General features: G+C 41.9%; 2 protein-coding genes across 8 annotated transcripts in view; both read right to left on the reverse strand.

Moving 5' to 3' along the window:
* The window catches only part of LOC134206369 (uncharacterized), a 446,638-nt gene that overhangs the window by 237,813 nt on the left and 187,965 nt on the right, over nt 1-20,860 (reverse strand). The window lies entirely within an intron of this gene.
* LOC134212449 (uncharacterized) lies at nt 12,090-12,822 on the reverse strand. Its single transcript, XM_062690330.1, has 2 exons — nt 12,590-12,822; nt 12,090-12,537 (listed from the first exon to the last, which is right to left on the reverse strand). Exons 1-2 carry the CDS (start codon nt 12,806-12,808, stop codon nt 12,196-12,198), a joined length of 561 nt encoding a protein of 186 aa, XP_062546314.1. The 5' UTR covers nt 12,809-12,822; the 3' UTR covers nt 12,090-12,195.

Raw genomic sequence — 20,860 nt, forward strand, 5'->3', positions numbered from 1 at the left:
ATAATCTACGATGAATTACATCCCCGCAACTTCGATGTCGTAGCGCTGCAGGAAATCTGCTGGACAGGACAGAAAGTGTGGAAAAGCGGGCATCGAGCGGCTACCTTCTACCAAAGCTGTGGCACCACCAACGAGCTGGGAACCGGCTTCATAGTGCTGGGAAAGATGCGCCAACGCGTGATTGGTTGGCAGCCAATCAACGCAAGGATGTGCAAGCTGAGGATTAAAGGCCGTTTCTTCAACTATAGCATCATCAGCGTGCACTGCCCACACGAAGGGAGATCCGACGACGAGAAAGAAGCGTTCTATGCGCAGCTGGAGCAGACATACGATGGATGCCCACTGCGGGACGTCAAAATCGTCATCGGTGACATGAACGCTCAGGTAGGAAGGGAGGAAATGTATAGACCGGTCATCGGACCGGATAGTCTGCATACCGTATCGAACGACAACGGCCAACGATGCATAAACTTTGCAGCCTCCCGCGGAATGGTAGTCCGAAGCACTTTCTTCCCCCGTAAGAATATCCACAAGGCCACATGGAAATCACCTAATCAAGTAACGGAAAACCAAATCGACCACGTTCTAATCGACGGTAAATTCTTCTCCGACATCACGAATGTACGCACTTACCGCAGTGCGAATATTGAATCCGACCACTACCTCGTCGCAGTATGTCTGCGCTCAAAACTCTCGACGGTGATCAACACGCGTCGGAGTCGTCCGCCGCGGCTCAACATTGGGCGGCTACAAGACGGTAGACTAGCCCAAGACTACGCGCAGCAGCTGGAAGTGGCACTCCCAACGGAAAAGCAGCTAGGCGCAGCATCTCTTGAAGATGGCTGGAGAGATATTCGATCCGCCATTGGAAGCACCGCAACCGCTGCACTAGGCACGGTGGCTCCGGATCATAGAAACGACTGGTATGACGGCGAATGTGAGCAGTTAGTTGAGGAGAAGAATGCAGCATGGGCGAGATTGCTGCAACACCGCACGAGGGCGAACGAGGCACGATACAAACGGGCGCGGAACAGACAAAACTTGATTTTCCGGATGAAAAAGCGCCAGCAGGAAGATCGAGACCGTGAAGAGACGGAGGAACTGTACCGCGCTAATAACGCACGAAAGTTCTATGAGAAGTTGAACCGTTCACGTAAGGGCCACGTGCCACAGCCCGATATGTGTAAGGACATAAACGGGAACCTTCTTACGAACGAGCGTGAGGTGATCCAAAGGTGGCGGCAGCACTACGAAGAGCACCTGAATGGCGATATGGCAGACAACGGTGGCGGTATGGTAATGAACCTAGGAGCACGCGCGCAGGACATGCGACTTCCGGCTCCGAATCTCCAGGAAATCCAGGAGGAGATCGGCCGGCTGAAAAACAACAAAGCCCCTGGAGTTGACCAACTACCAGGAGAGCTGTTTAAACACGGTGGTGAAGCACTAGCTAGAGCGCTGCACTGGGTGATTACCAAGGTTTGGGAGGATGAGGTTCTGCCGCAGGAGTGGATGGAAGGTGTCGTGTGTCCCATCTACAAAAAGGGCGATAAGCTGGATTGTAGCAACTACCGCGCAATCACATTGCTGAACGCTGCCTACAAGGTACTCTCCCAAATTTTATGCCGTCGACTAACACCAATTGCAAGAGAGTTCGTGGGGCAGTACCAGGCGGGATTTATGGGTGAACGCTCTACCACAGACCAGGTGTTCGCCATACATCAGGTATTGCAGAAATGCCGCGAATACAACGTGCCCACACATCATCTATTTATCGACTTCAAAGCCGCATATGATACAATCGATCGGATTTCCGGATAAACTGATACGGTTGATCAAGGCGACGATGGATCGGGTGATGTGCGTAGTTCGAGTTTCAGGGGCATTCTCGAGTCCCTTCGAAACCCGTAGAGGGTTACGGCAAGGTGATGGTCTTTCGTGTCTGCTATTCAACATCGCTTTGGAGGGAGTAATACGAAGGGCAGGGATTGACACGAGTGGTACGATTTTCACGAAGTTCGTCCAGTTATTTGGTTTCGCCGACGACATTGATATCATGGCACGTAACTTTGAGAGGATGGAGGAAGCCTACATCAGACTGAAAAGCGAAGCTAAACGGATTGGACTAGTCATCAACACGTCGAAGACGAAGTACATGATAGGAAGAGGCTCAAGAGAGGTCAATGTGAGCCACCCACCACGAGTTTCTATCGGTGGTGACGAAATCGAGGTGGTTGAAGAATTCGTGTACTTGGGCTCACTGGTGACCGCCGATAACGATACCAGCAGAGAAATTCGGAGACGCATAGTGGCTGGAAATCGTACGTACTTTGGACTCCGCAAGACGCTCCGATCGAATAGAGTTCGCCACCGTACCAAACTGACTATCTACAAAACGCTTATAAGACCGGTAGTTCTCTACGGACACGAGACCTGGACGATGCTCGTGGAGGACCAACGCGCACTGGGAGTTTTCGAAAGGAAAGTGTTGTGTACCATCTATGGTGGGTTGCAGATGGCGGACGGTACGTGGAGGAGGCGAATGAACCACGAGTTGCATCAGCTGTTGGGAGAACCATCCATCGTTCACACCGCGAAAATCGGAAGACTGCGGTGGGCCGGGCACGTAGCCAGAATGTCGGACAGTAATCCGGTGAAAATGGTTCTCGACAACGATCCGACGGGAACAAGAAGGCGAGGTGCACAGCGGGCAAGGTGGATCGATCAGGTGGAGGACGACTTGCGGACCCTCCGCAGACTGCGTGGTTGGCGAAGTGCAGCCATGAACCGAGCTGAATGGAGAAGTCTTTTATGTGCAGCACAGGAACGTGAGTGTCGAATGCAGGAGATACTGCACGTACTTCTCCTACCGCCGGCCTATTTTGTCGATTCCTGCGGTATCCCGAAGTAAAACTAATGATTTAGAATTAAACATAGTTCTCTTCATCAGTTATGTTATTTTATTCTAGAACCAATGCCATCCCAGTGAAGTGAATTAACATCACTGATCGTTGTTGTTCCGCTAGTTCATCTGCCAAAATGTTCGATTTCAACCTGAATGACCAATCATTGACATCAGCCGTACAGTCCGTAGCAAAAATAGATAATTGCGTCTGGATAAATCGACGCGGAGACTTCACTGCACACGGAGCAAAAACCAAGGAGACCCTTAAGAATCGCATATAGTACCTTAAGGCCATAACACCAAAAGCTAATAGAAGAACATTATGGCAGATAGCCGAAGCTACTTGTCTATCTAAGCTATTCTACGGAATTTTCATTTCAGACCACATTCAACAAAATCATAAGGAGTACACCAGGAGCACTACAGTCATCTCCCATAGACAGCTTAGTAATGGAAGCAGGAGAACTTCCACTTGAACTATGTATGTCCGAACTGCTTATCCGAAGATACTGTCGGATCGAAGAGAAATCAAATTCTCGCCATCAACACCTCTTCAAAGCCGCGAACAATGCTATTCGTGATGAAACAGGTCATGAAATACCCAGTATAGCCAAACTTCATCGTGTAGCCAGGCGATCATGTTTTTTTTAATTAGCAAAATTAGCAATTCAGAGAAAAAATAATTGTTCAGCATCATTTTCAAACCAAATATGAGAAACACGAAAAATTACACACAGATGGATCCAAGTGCAACAACTTGGTCGGTCTAGGAGTCGTAGGAAAACACTTCACAATCGAGGAAAATCTACCATTTCAATGCAGTGTGTTTTCAACGGAAGCAGCTGCATTGCATAGGGCTGTATGTTCGGCAAGCGAGTTATCCTCTCCGATTCGGCCAGCCGTATCTCCGCATTGGAGAAAAGCAAATACAAGCACCTGTTCATACAGGCAGTAGAGCAGGAAGCAACGAGACACTCAGGAATACTAGGAAACGAGCTAGTCGATCAAGCCGCTGATCGAGGAAGAACATCTCTGACAACGCAATACGAGCTACCTTCATCTGATATCGTCTCTTGGATTCATCACCTTTTCCAAGATATATTTCAAAGCTCTTGGAACTCTCTTCGCCCAACATTCCTGAAACGGTGCAAAACCACGGTCGAAAAATGGAGAGATAGAGAAGACCGTCGCGAACAACGAACATTAACACGTTGTAGAATAGGCCAAACCAGATTAACCGAAGAACACCTCTTCAACAAAACTATTTCGAACAGATGTGACACTTGCCATACTGAAAACTCTATAGAACACATTTTAGTAAATTGCATCAAATATGATAATATCAGGGATGAATTAGACATCAACAACGATGTTCAAATAGCATTAGGCAATAACAGAACCGATGAAGAAATTTTTTTTAAATTTTTGAAGCTATGTAATCTATACGATAAGATTTGATTTTCCTTCTTCTTTGAGAGGCGAATGAATCTAGTGGTTTAAGTCCTCTTTAATAAACAAAAAAAAGTTTATGATGATGATAGGCAAGCGGGAGTCTCCTGGCTGTGATGACTCACCTCGTAAGACTGACAACTACTTGCCTCGATTGTTTCGATCAAGATGAATAGAGTAATAGGTGCTCCAATCTGCCAAGTTTGTGAAAGAGAAGAAGGCGGGATGAAAAATTCATTTTCAGTGCAAAACGAAAACAAACCGGCTGGCTCTCCCATACTAAAATCCAAGTTGGCTGCATCGTGAATTTGGCAGATTGGAGCACCTAGAGGTGTATTCATCTTGGTTTCGATTACTATTGATGTGACTCTTACTTCACACTTACTTACTTACTTACTTACTTACTTACTTACTTTCTGGCCGATCCAGCCCCACTTCCGATCCTGAGTTTCCATTACTATCGGCCTCGGCCTTACTATCGGACAATGGAGCTTGTTGTTTGAGATCCAGTTGTGACTCCACCAGGCACAAATTATGTACCGTAGGCATCTGTTGATGAACTTAAACTCGCAAAGGCAGCCCTTGCTTTCTTGATTCGTGCGCCTATGTTGATTTTGGTACCGCCGTCTGACACCACATGGCTTCCAAAATATTTGAACTTTTCAACATTCTCCACTGATTGTCCAACTACTGTAAAACTGGAAGAGGTTGCCGTGTTTACGTCCTTTGATTTGGTTTTGTTGACGTTGATGACTAAACCTGCGGAAGACGAGTCGTTGAGCATATCAGAGCACCTTTGAGCGAGAAGTTCAACGTCATCAGCCTATTCGATGTCGTTTAGATTCTCCATGGTTAAAGGCTGCCATAGGTTTGGCACTTACCAGATTAACGTCGATTACAATAAGGAACAGTAACGATGATGGAATACACCCTTGTCTCACACCAGCTACGACCCGGATAGGGCCAAACACGACCCCATTGTGCAGTACTCTGCACAAGAAGACCTCGTTTTATGCCTCGATGAGGCCGATAATTTTCTCAGGTACCCCCTTGCGTCTCAGGGTCCCCACATATTCTCAAGAATACCAAGTAAAAGGACTTTCGGAATTCGTTGACCTGCTCCAGAATTATGCGGAGCGTGACAATAAGGTCCACACAGGATCTTCCGGCACGGAACCCGGTCTACTGCCGCCTGAAAGTCGCATCGATCTTTTCCTGAATCCGGACTAGGATAACTTTGCATAGAACTTTTAAGACGGTGCACAGCAACATCATGTCTGATAACTGACGAGTACACAGTCAGGTCATCCTTTTTGGGCACCTTCACTAAGATACTTTGCAACCAGTCGACCGGGAAAGTTGAGGGTCCTATATTACGAAATAAACGATGCAGAAGATGAGCAGATGTCATGGCAGATGTTTGAATCTCTAGCAGTGATGGCGCTCCGGTGTTGACGCGCGTTACACGTCGCATCCTGGACAGATCATGGGGGCCGTACACATATTACGTAAGCACTTATGGGGGGAGAGAGGGTCTGTCAATATCTTACGCGCCATATAAATAAAAAAATCTTTTGTATGGAAAAAATCTTACATGGGAAGAGGGGGGGTCGAAAAACCCAGAAAAATTGCTTACGTAATAAGTGTACGGCCCCATGCTGCGGTGGTGGTGGCCTGGTTGGCACTTGAAAAGGGGTCGACCAATAACTGACCATTCGCGTCTTTTACAGGCATCGTTGCATTCATCTTCGCCCCGCTTAAGCGTCCCTGGTTGCTGTGGCTCTCTCTCCCCTTCGTCGGCAAGCGAGTCCGCCCACGCACGCTTGTCCCGTCGACAAGCATAATTAAGTAAAATTTTATTTTTATTAGAAACTTGCATTCTTGGCGCTTTTTTTTAATTTCTAGTTTTTTGTAGTAAGGAGGAATTTCAGCAGGAATCATCGGAGGAATTTCTGGAAGGAATTTCTGGAAGGAATTCTTGAAGAGTGTCTGGAGAACCTTCCAGAAGATTTCCTGGAGGTACTTCGGATAAATCTCCTGTGGAGCTTTCGGAAAAAATCTTTGAGGAACTTCCGCATGAATTCTCGGAGGAATTTCAGAAAAAAACGCCGGAGAAATTCCTTTGAGGAACTGCTGGAGGATTTTTTTATTCATATATTTATTTAGTAGGCACTCCGTGTTCTTAAGCGCTACTGAACCGTGATCTACTGTAGTATTCTGCTGTACAGAATCTATGGATACCCGTAGTTCGATATTGTTGTCGTTGCCGATATCATCGTGAGTCCTTGTGTCCATTTGTCCATATGGTGAATCCAATGATGGTTGCTTTGTTCAGTTGCCATTTTTCGAAGTACGTTGGAGGAATGCCTTCGAGATCAGTTTTATCAGTTGTCGTCTGGCAGACGTGTCCGTGAGGCGTTACCCCAAACGCTACCGTTGGGACTGCGCTGCCGGTGACTGACGAGGGTTTGGTGAAGAGGATGGGAATCTAGCCCATGTTCATTCGCTTATAAGGCGAACGTATAGCCAACTACGATACGGGACCACATGCCGGAAGAATTCCTTTGAGGATCTTCCGGAGGAATTCCTTTGAGGAACTTCCGGCGGAATGCTTTTGAGGAACTTCCAGGGGAATTCCTCTAAGGAACTTCTGGAGGAGTTCCTGAAGGAACTTCCGGAGGAATTCCTTTGTAGAACTTCAGGAGGAATTCCTTCCAGCAACTTCCGAAGAAATTTCTTCGAGAAACATCTGGAGGAATTTCTCGCTTAACTTTTCAAAAGTACCTAAACAACATTTTTCAAATTAATTAATTTGAGTACTGCAATCAAAAGCTTTCATATTGGTCTGTGGATTGCAATATTCAAATTATTTCATTAAAACAAATGTTACTTAGGTCTTTTTGAAAAGTTAAGCTAGATTTCTCTGAGGAACACTCGGAGCAACTCTTGGAGGAAATTCTGGAGGAACTCTCGGTAGAATTTCATGAGGAATTCCCGGATAAAATTTCAAGATGAATTTCCAGGGGAGTTCTTGGAGGAACTTATGAAGAAATTTCAAGAAATATTTCTGGATGATTTCCTGAAGGAACTTTTGGGGGAATTTCTGGTGGAACTAGTAAAGGAATTTGTGGTGGAACTTTCGAAGGGATTTCGGGACGAACTTCCGGAGGAATTCTCGGAGGAACTTCCGGAGGAATTCCCGGAGGAACTTCCGGAGGAATTCCCGGAGAACTTCCAGAGGAATTCCCGGAGGAACTTCCAGAGGAAAACCCGGAGGAACTTTCTGAGGAATTCTTCTGAGGAACTTTTAGAGGAATTTTTGTGAGGATCTCCCGAAGAAATTTTTGTGAGGATCTTCCGGAGAATTTTTGATGTAGGACTTACGTCTTTCTTTACTATACTGGGTGTCATTTACATTTTTGGAAATCGAGAGCGTTACGCTGGAAGGGAAGATTTTGAACGTTACTAGCACCTTTATCTTTCGATGGATTTTTAAGATTTATATATCAATCGACTCGGACACTCTCCACCATTTTGCCTATTTTATTGAAACTTAAGATTATTAACGATAAGCTATTGAAAATTTCAATTCTTGTCAAAGCCAGTAAAAATTTCATATGTAACCAATCCCGCGCATTCCTAACACGGACATCATAATGCGGTATGACACGGGCCTTCGTGTCTACCGGAAGATTATCTTTCTGTATAAAAGAAGCAGTGCCTGCCGTGTGCGAGTCAATACAATTTGTGACATCAGCGCGTAATGACGTGCTTTTTGCTTGCGCATTTTTCGTTTCGTTCATTAGTTCACTGTGTTTAGCTACACAGCGACAGCATGCAGTCACCAGCGGTAGAACTGCCGGTGGGTCTGCGAATATGATGTAAGAAGTGGGTGCATTTTTTTTGTCATACTGTGCTTGATGATGGTCGAATGCAGTGGTGTCGGTTGCGATGGATGCAATCGCCCATCGCATCGCTCGCAGTTCACGGCAGTGGCCGATGATGGCTGAGGCAGCGAAGGCAACGGTAGTGGATGGTGAATAATAAAATTAGAGAGATTTGTTCTGTTCATCCAGGTGATTGGTTTCATAATCCACATGATCCCGGGATAGGTACGAGTCATGTCATATGACAGACCATGGTGGTACTAAACGATACGTACATTAAAACATGATAATACTATAATAGTTCTGATTCCCCAGCAAAAAACTCAACTACACTGATGAAAATAAAAATTTGATTAAAATAATTACTTTCATTTATTTCATGTAGGTACTAGCAATTAAAGATGCAAAATCAGCAATCGTATTAATATTCATTATAGATTGGAAAATTTCGCTGTATTACATGTAAATGTTTTAAAATAGTCCGCAAAAAAAATTTTCCAGAAGAAATAAATAAACTTTACCTTTTTTTCTTTTTTATTTTCTGAGAAATTGTATTATTAAACTTGACGTAGACTCGGAGTTTAGAATCAAAACATCAAATAATTTTTCGTTGACATATTAGCAGTACCTCCTCTATTTTAGTAGGGTTACTGCTCCTGACTTGGGACGGGAACGGGACAGTTTCCCTAAAATAGCACATTTTGCACAAGTCTGAAAATTTTATTAATAGAATTTATATACTTTAAATACTATCAGAAATCTATAAAAGCCCTACATTTGCTTAAGTAAATAGGGGCTCAATAGTTAGAAACAAAGCAATTCTAATCATGTATTTAATTGTTAGTTTTATTTCCAGAAGTTTTGAATAAAGAATTTAATTATTCTACACAGCATGGAAATTGTCGTTTCCAATATCAATACCTATAATCAAACTCCATAGATCCAAAAGTTAAAGGTTTAATGTAAATACGTTATGTTTATACAAGTCCTACGTCTACTAACGGTTATGTTAAAAACATTACCCATTGCTTTTTTCTGGAAGAAATGCCGAACGAATTCTTATAATGGTTTCTGACCATTGGTATTGAAAGGGTTTCCTGTCGTGTTATCGAAACGGAAAACGGCCATCTAGAATTCAAAAATGGCGGCAAATAGATTTCTGGCTTCTACTCGTCGAGCTCATTCCGTTAATACCCATATTCCAGGGGTTTCCAGTCGTTTTAACGAACTCAAATTCGGCCATCTTCAAATCCAAAATGGCGCCAAACATCGATTTCCGGCTTCTACTCGTCGAGCTCATTCCGGCAATACCCATATTGCATAGGTTTCCGATCCTTTTATCAAACCGGAAGTCAGCCATCTTGAATTTTAAAATGGCGCCAAACATCGGTTTCCGGCTTCTACTCGTCGAGCTCATTCCGGCAATACCCATATTGCATGGGTTTCCGGTCCTTTTATCAAACCGGAAGTCGGCCATCTTGAATTTAAAAATGGCGTCAAACATCGATTTCCGGCTTCTACTCATCGAATCCATTCCGGCAATACCCATATGTAAGCAGTTTTATACTCTGCAAAACAATCGTTCCCATATCCATAAAATTATTCTAAGTGTTTTCCATTTAAAACGACTTAGAAAATTTTGATCTGAGTACCGCGTTAATTCGAAAATCCGTGTAAAAAAAACCGTGTAAAAAAAGACCTGGGTGTAAGCAAATAAAAAAAAAATCAGCCGAGAGCTTCTTATTTGAAACCTTCTAGCAGACATATTGTCACTATGAATGGGGTTCCAATTAATTGGTCTAGCGAAGCTAAATATTTAGGACTTCTGCTAGATCAAAAATTAACTTTTAAAAATCACATTGAAGGCCTTCAAGCCAAATGTAACAAATATATTAAGTGTCTATACTTATAAACAGAAAATTAAAACTTTATCTTAAGAACAAACTTTTGATTTACAAACAAATTTATAGACCAGCCATGTTGTATGCTATGCCTATATGGACTAGTTGCTGGAATACCAGAAAGAAGGCACTTCAGAGGATTCAAAATAAAATTCTGAAAATGATTCTGAAGTTGCCTCCGTGGTATAGTACCAATGAACTTCATAGAATTTCTAATATTGAGACATTGCAACAAATGTCCAACAAAATAATTTCCAATTTTAGACAAAAATCTTTGCAATCTTCTATTGCAACGATTAGCTCCTTGTACCCTAAATTAGGTTAAGTTTAGTTGAAGTTGTAAACATTTTAATTCCTACATGGTTCAATTCAACCAGAGGAAAAATCCTAACTGCCAGAGGCAATTGAAATGTATTAATAATAACTAAAAATGTAACATAGCAAATAAGGATGATAGTGTTAAGGAAACACGGAACACCTAGTCTAAGAGATGAAGAGATGAATGCATGTATTAGATAATTAGCAAATAAAATTAGTTTAAAAAAACTGCCGATTCTTGTCGTACTTGGCCTCCAACGACACATCAGCACAGCAGATATGGTGCCGTACTTCACAACTCCCGTCTTCTCGTCGCTGTGGTTAGGGACTTCTTCTTCTTAATATATCAAGTATTTTGTCTAGTTATCTTTTACTTACATGGATAGTTTCTTTTACAATTACTAACATTCCCTCTGATAAATTCTAAGACTGCATTCGTAGATTATCATAATCATGTTTTGTGCCGGAATTATAGTTTTATGAAATCTGGGTTGCGGAATGTCGCATTGTTAAGCAATGCAGTATCGGTTTCGATACAGTTGTTGTTTGGTTTTCTCAAGAGCACCATGACAAGGTCCCGCTATTTAGACCCTTCACAGAGAGCAATCCCATTGAAGGCGCGCCTCTTATCGATAAGAAATCAATCCTTTCTTGAGGAAACAGAACAGTAATACTGTTTTTGGCCATGCATCGGAGCCCTAGCCACATCCTTGTCTTGCTTCTAGAACATCACCAGTAAAGCTACAAACCCTGTCTACAAGACTATTTCAAGCAAGAGAACTTGTTCAGTAATAAGAACTTCCGTGTGTTCCTCTCACTACCATTGTTCACCAGTTCAAGAAGAGTTAGTACGTATTTAAACCCCTATCCCTATACCCTAGTACGTATTTAATCCCGTATCGATTTTTTCCAGCAGTCAGTTCAGCCTATGACCGGGTACCGAGGTTTTTCAACTAATTGCTTGAAAAGTTGTTTCCGCTGCATACAGTCTAGCCTCAAACAAGAGGAATTCAAGTCTTTCAACTGTCTGCAAGGTAACATTAATTATGTTTTATTTCTGTTGGTTGGCTGTTGGTAGCGGGGACTAAATACGATGAATCCTTAGTTACCAAAACGTATTGCCCTAGCTAAAAAAAATGGATTAAGCTAGGGCTCTGTTTGGTAGATCTTACACCGTAACACACTACGTCAAAGTGATCTACCTTGTTACGGGATGTCGTTGCATGTTTGTTGTACCGGTTCAATATCAGTTTGTTCTACATAATCAGTGCATGTTCAGACGCTAATACGCCGTGGTTTTGCCGCAGCAATTAAACACTGAATATTAAGCAGGAATATTACCCATAATTAGTATAATTGTCTCTGTTGCTTAGTTAACGTTCACCATGCAAGATTCATCAGTATAAGGTTGTTCAAACGGATTTGTTGGATGCGAAGAAACAAGAATGTTCAACCAAATTTCTATAATTGAGGCTGCAGTTGACGACTTTTTCTATAATACTGAATACTAGAATACTAGAAGCTGCCACTGAAAGCCTTAATGAATTCCTTCAGAGCACAAAATTAATTGCTTTCACGAAAAGTGTCCGTTCAGAAACTCATATTTTATCATTTAGTTAGTCTGGATAACTTTCTTTATTCATGCTATCATAAGTAGTTTCAATCGCTTAGACTTGAACTTATCTATTTGTGTTAAAGCTAAGCAAGTCGCAACTTATTTGTTAAGCCCTCCGCTCTACCAGTACGATTCCTTCGACACCTTCAAGAAGATCTGCAAATCCGCCTTGCGGCCATCCTCCGCGGTCAAAAGCACCGTCAGCCTCCAGTAGCCCTCGGGAATCATTTGCGGCATGGTTTCCGGCTTGAAGGTGAAATGCTTGAACCAGTAGTTCCCGGCCGGCACCGGACATGTCACATCGGCTCCCACATGCGGTAGATTGGTGGTCTTCTCGAACAGGTCCTCGTACTCCCGGTAGGTTTCGTTCATCACGTGGCAAAACGGGTTCTCCGCTATTTTGTACGGATACTCGTTGAACTGGTTGTTCCCGAGCCGGCTGTGGGCGCTTTTGATCTGAAGCTGAACGGTGGTTTTAAGCTCGGTTCAAACGGCGAAGGAAAGCGCAACTTACCGAAAAGCGGTTGTCCATGTCGACCAGTAGGTCTATCGTTCCGTTCATGACGGCACACGTTCGGTTGAACTTGGTGATCCGGAGGTCTGATTTGAAGACGTCGAAGCCGATAGTTTGCTGAACCCGCTGGAAGCTGACATCGGCGATGCCTTCCGAATGGATGCGGCCGACGAATAGCGTCACCATCGGGAGGAGGAATTGAAGGTACGATCGATGCATTGCGTGTTTCGACAAACGCTTTCTGGTTCACAGTGAGTCGAATGGGTGATGGGCGATAGAATAAATATAGTTTTTAGTGGCAATTAATTCACTGTAATGTAGTAATTGGAACTATCATTGAATCAGTTTAGACATAAACAATTAGTGTTAAATTGCATCAGAATGGTGTTTTTAATATGAGCCATACATGTTATGGTTGCTACAAGGTTTAAGAGAAAAAGTAATTGTACACCAGTTTGTTTTAAATAAATAATGTGAAGCAGTCACGAGCGGATCGTTATTGTTTTAAAAAAAAATCAGAATTCTTGGAGAAGTCCAAAATTTCTAAAAAAATTCTGGAGAACAATTTTTTTATTTGTATTGAACCGTATTAAAAAGATGTTGAAGAGCCTGGCTTGTGTTATCGAAGTTTTAAGTGTTTCTTAAAGCTCTCAAATGAAATGAATGTCCAATGTTTTAAGAACTTGTTTCGGCTCCACGGAGGGAAACAACGCATTCCGTGAAAAGAATCGACAGAATATACGGAGAAAATCCGCAGATTACGTAGAGGGAAGTAATGGAGGACAGCCGATGGAAAAAAATCCACAGATTCTGCGGAGGAAATTGACGGATTTCATAGAGGGAATGAACGAATTAAAATTAATTTCATGGACCCCTGGCTGTATAGTGCATCACCAAATGAAAACAGCGCAACACTTCCGAAGTTAGGTTTAGCGAACGGATTGTGAGAAAAATTCAACTCCGCTAGTCGCCCATTTCAGTTTTCTACTGAATTGATAATAATTCGCTGTCTTTCAAAACAGTACATTTAAACTAAAGAATCTTTAACAGAACTGCCGAGCACAGTGTGGCAAGTTTGGTGTAAGCTAAGATAGGAGTGCGGAGTAAGTGGATTACAATTTTACTAAACCCTTTTACCCTACGTTTTACGGCCTCCTTTTTACGGTAGGGCGGAATTGTAAACATAATTGACATTCAAAAGTGAATTTATAAGAAGCCACTCTAAGAAATTCTTGTGCATCTTCATCGTTTGCCTTCAACAATTGTTTCATCTCAGGTCATCCAAGAATTTCCTGGAGTCTACACACAGGTAACAAACTTGAGGTCTCTTACCTCTTTTTAAAAATATTTCATGCCCTTTCTAATCCGTAGAATCAAATTGGATATGCCCTCATTACCTTTCCGTTTCAGATCATCCAAGAACTCCCTTGGAGTATAGGCCTCAAGGTATACACGCGTAACCACAGGCCTGTTATCTTTTTTTTTTATGGTTCATGCCCTTTCTTATCCATAGAATCAAACTAGATATATGCCGTCAGTAAATGTTTGGTTTCAGGTCATTCAAAGAACTCCCTGAAATAAAGGCCTTAAAGTCTACATCAGAGCTTCAAATATTCGATTATTTTTTATGAAGCCCATCGGCCTTCTTTGTCACTTCACTTCTAAACATATTCATATTCGGCTCTGCACCGTCAATTTTCAGAATAAATACCGTTGGGCATCGAAATCCGTACACTTAAGCACCTTAATATATGAAAAAGTCATTAGAAAATAGGAATCGAATGTAAATAAAACGTTTGTCATTGACACAGGAGCATGAAGGCTTCTACTTTTAAAGTGTTTTACATTTACTCATTAAAAACTACGAAGAACGTGATTAAATAATGAATAAAATCAACAACGTCCACCGTGGACGGGTTTCAAATCAAAGGATCGAAATCCGTACAGCTATTTTTTAACTTAATATTTAAATTGAAGCCGTCTGATTGACTAAACTACCACTGTAAATAGTTTGATACGCAAGTTGAGAAGCGATTCCTTCGATTTGTATTCCGCTCATCTTATGTAATGATTAACAATTATCAATTAAAACACAGTTACTTTTGGTGTAATTATGCTCTACCCGAAAACAAAATAACGGCAAAAACTTCGCGTTTTGTGGGTGGAGATTTGTTTTTGATTTTTGTTTTTTTAATTTCAAAGCCTTCTTTCCATTTCTCTGCCCTAAAAGCTTACTGGCAAGTATCTGAACAGGATAAGATAAATTATTTCTACATTAATTATCTTTAACTTCCTTTATTTTATTGATATCTCATGAGGTGGACGGATTACGGTGCTATACGGATTTCGGTCCCGCACGGTATGGGTCGGCGAGTATTTATTTGAATATCACAAATTATTAAATAATCGTAAAACTGAACACATGTTTGATGGTTTAAATAAATACAGTATCCCCCCGTTTATCCGGACCTCGCTAATCCGATGACTCGTTAGTCCGGATCTCGCTTATTCGGAATTTTCCGGATTAAAAAGTATCAACATCCATTTAAACGCATTATGCTGTCAGTTTTCAAATTTGTGCTGTGATTTTGTTTTGATCCATTTGTATGGATTTGATAGTCGGATTAACGAGAGAAACCTCGATAGTCCGGCCATACATTTGTCGGATCAGCGGGGGGATACTGTACACGCATAGATCTAATCCCGAAGTTCAATTGAGGGGCATTTTTAGCGTCAAATGTCAATATAATCAAGGCTAATTTTGTTTTTTTTTCGCGCGCAGTTACCATACTTAGTTGCAATCAATTGAATGAATTTATGAAGAAGTAAACTGATTAAGTCATTCTATGTTTTGAATAATCAGAACACGAATGTCAAAAGTCGGAGTGAATGTGCTTCATGAAAGTGAATATTTTATGTTCTGGTCTACATGCTTAACCAAAGGGCCATTATCTTTTTATAAAATGGTCCAGCCCTTTCTAATCCTTAGAATCAAACTGGATTTGCCTTCAGTAACTGCTCCGTTTTAGGTCGTCCAAGAACTCCCTGGAGTATAGGCCATAGGGTAAAATCAGCAGTGATTCAAATCGTTCGGGGCTGTCAGTTTGAATATGAACTTGGAACATTCATTTGCCCAGCAGCTGTTCTAGATTCATTTTTTATACCAGTCAAGTGTCAAAAAAATAAAACTGGTATAACGCTCCGTTCTATTTTCTGCAGATTTGAACCACGATTGAATCACGAGATTCAAATATTTTTCAATTGTTTTGGTGTATGAATGCGTCATTTTATCTACGGATCAATCCACTTTGCAATTGCGGCGCCTTTCTTGGCAGCAACATAATGATTTCTTTTAATTGAAAATTTGAAAAACATGAATGGAACACTGCTGGAGAAACCAACATGTTTGTTCTATTTTGCTCCAGATGCAAACTAGAATAGTGGTCGAAAATTTGGAATGAAACTGAATAACTACTGATTTCACTCTTATGGTCTACACGCGCATCCGAAGAGACGAAATCTGTTTTGAAAAATGGTTCATGCCCTATTTGATTGTATTAAAATGTATTCTCTGGAGTTTAGACTTTGAGGTCGACACGCGACCCAAAGGGCTGCAATCTCTTTTTGACGCAATGCAATGACATTTTGATCCATAAAAGCGAATAGGATACTCCAACATCAGCAATTTCATTCCAGATCATCCAAGGTTTCTATGGATTATAGACCTTAAGATCAACACGCGTAACTAAAGGATATTTGTCTCTTTGAAGAATGGTTTATGTTACTCATAGAGCCAAAGTGATCCATAATAGAACCATATGGGATAAGCATCGAACACCTATGTGATTCAAATGATCACTTCCGTCTGTATTACGAGACCTAACTTAGGTCAGAAACTGGCTATGTACGCCAGAGGTTACAGAAATACTTCACAGTAAACGTCATTATCAGTCTTTACAAACATTTCAAAGGTTTTTTTTCTACACCTTCGAACACATCCCACAGTGGGAATAAAAGGGTCCGTAACGGTACTTAGTTAGATGCCGCTATTTTAGAGGTCCGGAAAATACCCATTCTTGTGTCTTGTGTTTTCCTTAAAACACACCATTAAAGCGAATTAATCAAAGCAAAATCTTATTTGCCGCTCCCGGATAGGACTTAAATATCAGTCAAGTGTTGATAGAATATTAATGAAATGGATTGCATTGAGTTTTGTGCGTGACATACCTCAAAATTAGCCTTTTTTGCCCGGTTCTAAATTCTCTTAAATTCATTAGGCCGATACAAATATTAAATTTATTTTATGTCACCGGGGGCTTCATTTTTCCAAAAATATCGAGGGGGCGAAAAAAAATTTTTTTTTTATGGATTTTGTTTTTTTTTATTTTGAGCATTATGGTTGTTTTTATTTTGGCACGAAATATATCATTTATAGTCCATACATTTGTCACTACTCTGTCAATACTCTTTTAAAGTGAAATTACAAGCAAATATTTCCATCGGCATAAATATTCTATATTCGTCTAAGATCCCTTGCAATATGTGACCGACCCATTTTCATCCACGCTTTCGAACATCTATTGTTATCGGTATTTAGTATTTATCGGTTGCTCGGCACACGATATCCAATTGTTATCATGGAAATTATAAATTTTAGACATCATGTGCGTTTCACGATAGAGTAAAACATTCGAATTTTGGTGCGTGTATAAATCCAATCCGATTGGGTCTCCAAATATTTCGAAAACTCGCGAAGGTAGCCATTCTGACTAGTGCTTCCATGTCGATCCCAATTTTGCAATCTGATGATATCAGACTATCAAGATATTGAAATCTTTCGATCGTTCGACTACTTTGAGGGGTTGTTCTCGATGACACTCAACAACATGGTCCTGCTGACGTTGATGGTAAGACGTCTCAAAGAAGCATACGGGCAGCTCATTGAGCCCACTCCGCAGAAAAGAGCGTCTAGGTGTTTCACAAAAATAAACTGTCAAACAGTTCAAGGTATGTACAGCTCAAGGTCAATCGTACCCACCAAGATCTCATGGATTACGATGAGAAGTAACCGTGGAGATGAAATACGTCTTTACTTCACATCAGCGACTATGTGAATGGGGTCGGTGATGCTACGACCCTATCTGTAAATCGCTTGCATTAATGGGTGCCACACAGATTTTCGTAATTCAGACAATATGAGCCCCTCCGTAGTCAATAAATATTTAGCAAATAAAGGGACACTTCAACCTGTTCGACCTGCTCCAGAAGGATGCGGAGCGGATATTGCACAATAGTTGCTTCAACATTCGCAGACAGAATAGGGTCAGCTCTGAACACCTCTGCCGAAAGCCGATCGACCTTGAGGGCCTCTTTAGATTTCATGCGTCGGATGGCTGAGACTTGAAGTGCTCGAACCAACATTTTAGCTGTCCAAGTCAGTGAGTAATTGAGGCAATAATCTCCGGATGCTGAGCCATCCTTTTTTCATCGGTCAGGATGTCCACCTATGCCCGACTGTCCTGTTTTCAGCAGCGCCCGACTCCCACTTACAGATAAACATACCGTTGACGGGACTCGTAATTTACTCCTCTGGTCCTCCCTGTTTCTCAGTCTTTGCTACTCTACGCTCCTAAATCTTCCGCCGCGTAATCCATTCTTTTCGTTTAATGCGCATCTCACCCAAGTTGTTTTCGCCGGTTTCGATAAAAGCATTCTTCGCCACCCACTTCTCTTCTACACTGCTACCTTCCAGAACATGCACTACCCGAGTTCCAAGTTCTTCAACGAACGATCTCAGTTCTTCTCAGATCTTCTAGTCGATCTATGTTGGTTCGTTGCTCGAGCCTCTCCTCCAGCCGCTGAATCTGAGCAATGCGTTGTCGGATCTCGTCAATTAGAAGATGATAGTCAAACGCGATGCTACCTCTGCGTTTATTACGGACTCAAGAAGGCACCGTCTCCGTTTTCAGCTGATCTATTTCTAGAGAATCCAAACACTAGTCCTGCCCACTACTCGGGTCTCCAATCTGCCAGATTCACGATTCAGCCATCTTGGATTTAAGTATGGCAGAGCCAGCGAGTTTGTTTGCACTAGAAATGAGTTTTCCACCCCGCCTTCTTCTCTTCCATGAATTTGGCAGATTGGAAACCTAGTAATGTATTAATCTTGGTCCTGCCAACTAAAAGCAGCTCCTGAGAAGTAAATCAAACGCTTGCTGCAGACGGGAGGAGCGGGTGCGACTCCCCAGCCGACAATGCAAGGGGGGGGGGGGAAAGCCGCAACAACCGGCGATAATCGCCTCCTCTAAGATATTCCACGAAATTATATAAAAAATTATATAAAAGTTCATTTAATCATCATGCAATGTTTTGTGAAATTGTTCTGTAGCATACCAACTGCCGTTTTTGCAATTCTGAGGTCAATCGAGCAATCAGAACCAATTTCCAGATCGAATGAGTGAGGGAGGTGTATTTTCCTATACATTTTGGCTGAAATCCCCATACAAACTTCAAATCTAATGCGCCAGCTTATGCAACAAGCGATTGAGCTGAAATTTTCAGAGATTGATTTTCTCACCCAAAGACACAATTCTGGGGTGTGCCCCTTGGAATTCGACAACATTTTTTCTCCCCATAGTAATCTGGGCCAGTCTAATGCACACCCGTGCATGTTTCTTGCATGGGTGAATTTCGCGTCCTGTATCCTGTCTATGGGTTTGTCCGAGGTCATAACTATGCCGCTAACAAGCATGGCATTCCAATCATTTTAGGAACGTGAGCATGCTGATATGATGTGCTCCACCGATTCTACTTCAGACTTCACCTATGTATTCCGTATATGTAGCCCGGGAAGTCTGCAATTCCGAACCTGTGCAAGAACTTGCACTTTTCCAAAAACAAAAACCAAATTTTCTTCAGAAATAAGTTTCAGTATTTTTTTATTTATATAAAATTTTGTGTTAAATTCACTACTGGTTAAAAATATGTTACAAATATTCATATTCTTTGTTTTCATTAATATTTCATTAAATTCATTAAATTTTGCACGGAATAATTGCATTTTGGACTTTTTTTTGTTTCCTTGTTATTTTTTTATTCCCCCCCTCGTACCTTCCAAGAGCCGTCGGACATAAAATAAATTTAATATTTGTATCGGCCTTATTTAGATATTAAAGTGGTTGGGAAGTAATTTTTTCCGGAGGAATTCCCGGAGGAACTTCCGGAGGAATTCGCAGAGGAACTTCCGGAGGAATTCCCGGAGGAACTTCCGAAAGAATTATTTTTACTTGTGGGGTTGAGATATATTAGAAAATGGGTAATCCACTTCCAGCGTGCAGTGATGACAGATATGCAAATATCATCCGTATAACGGTTCGATTACCAACATTGACTAGTCTGGCCATGACTTGGCCTTTTTCCTCGCCGGGCAATGAGCGGTGTTGCACGTTCGATAAGACAGCACACCAGTGATCACACCAACGGATAGCTCGTTCGGCGGAATTGGGCCGCACATTTGGCGATCCTGCTGTTCCTTGTTGGAAATTATTGTTTTGTAAGTATCTGTGGGCGTGATTGGGACATTTTTTTCTTCGGTTTCGACTTCGATGTCGATGTTCGATGTCGAGCGTGAGGGAAGAGCGCCGGAATAAATGATTTTCTCATCGTTTTCGACTAGTAATGTCGAAGACGCTCTGGAAGAGCGTCAGATTAAATGATTTGCTCATCGGTTTCGACATGTGATGAGCGTCGGATTGAAAGATTTGCTCATCGGTTTCGACTCGTGATGTCGAAGACGCTTTGGGAAAGCGCCGGAATGAATGATTTGCTCCTCGGTTTTGACTTGTAGTGTCAAGACGCTCTGAAGAGCGTCGGATTAAATGATTTGGTCATCGGTTTCGACCTGTGATGTCGAAGACGCTCTGGAAGAGCGTCGGATTGAATGATTTTCTCGTCGGTTTCGACTTGTAATGCCGAAGACGCTCTGGAAGAATGTTGGATTGAATGATTTGCTTATCGGTTTTAGTTTGTGACGGCACTTTGGAAAAGTGGTGGATTGAAAAATGTGTGGAAGAGCGCTAGCATAAATGATTTGTTTTCTTATCGGTTTCGATATGTGATGCTGTGGTAGATAGATCGCCGGATTGAATGATTTGCCATCAGTTTTGGCTTGAGACGTTGAAGACGCTCTGAAAGAGCGCCGAAGCAAATGATTCGTTTTCTTATCCGTTTTCACTTGTAATGTCGGAGGTACCAGATTGAATGATTTGTTGT

Source organism: Armigeres subalbatus, chromosome 1, assembly GCF_024139115.2.
Source record: "Armigeres subalbatus isolate Guangzhou_Male chromosome 1, GZ_Asu_2, whole genome shotgun sequence".
Classification (NCBI taxonomy): domain Eukaryota; kingdom Metazoa; phylum Arthropoda; class Insecta; order Diptera; family Culicidae; genus Armigeres; species Armigeres subalbatus.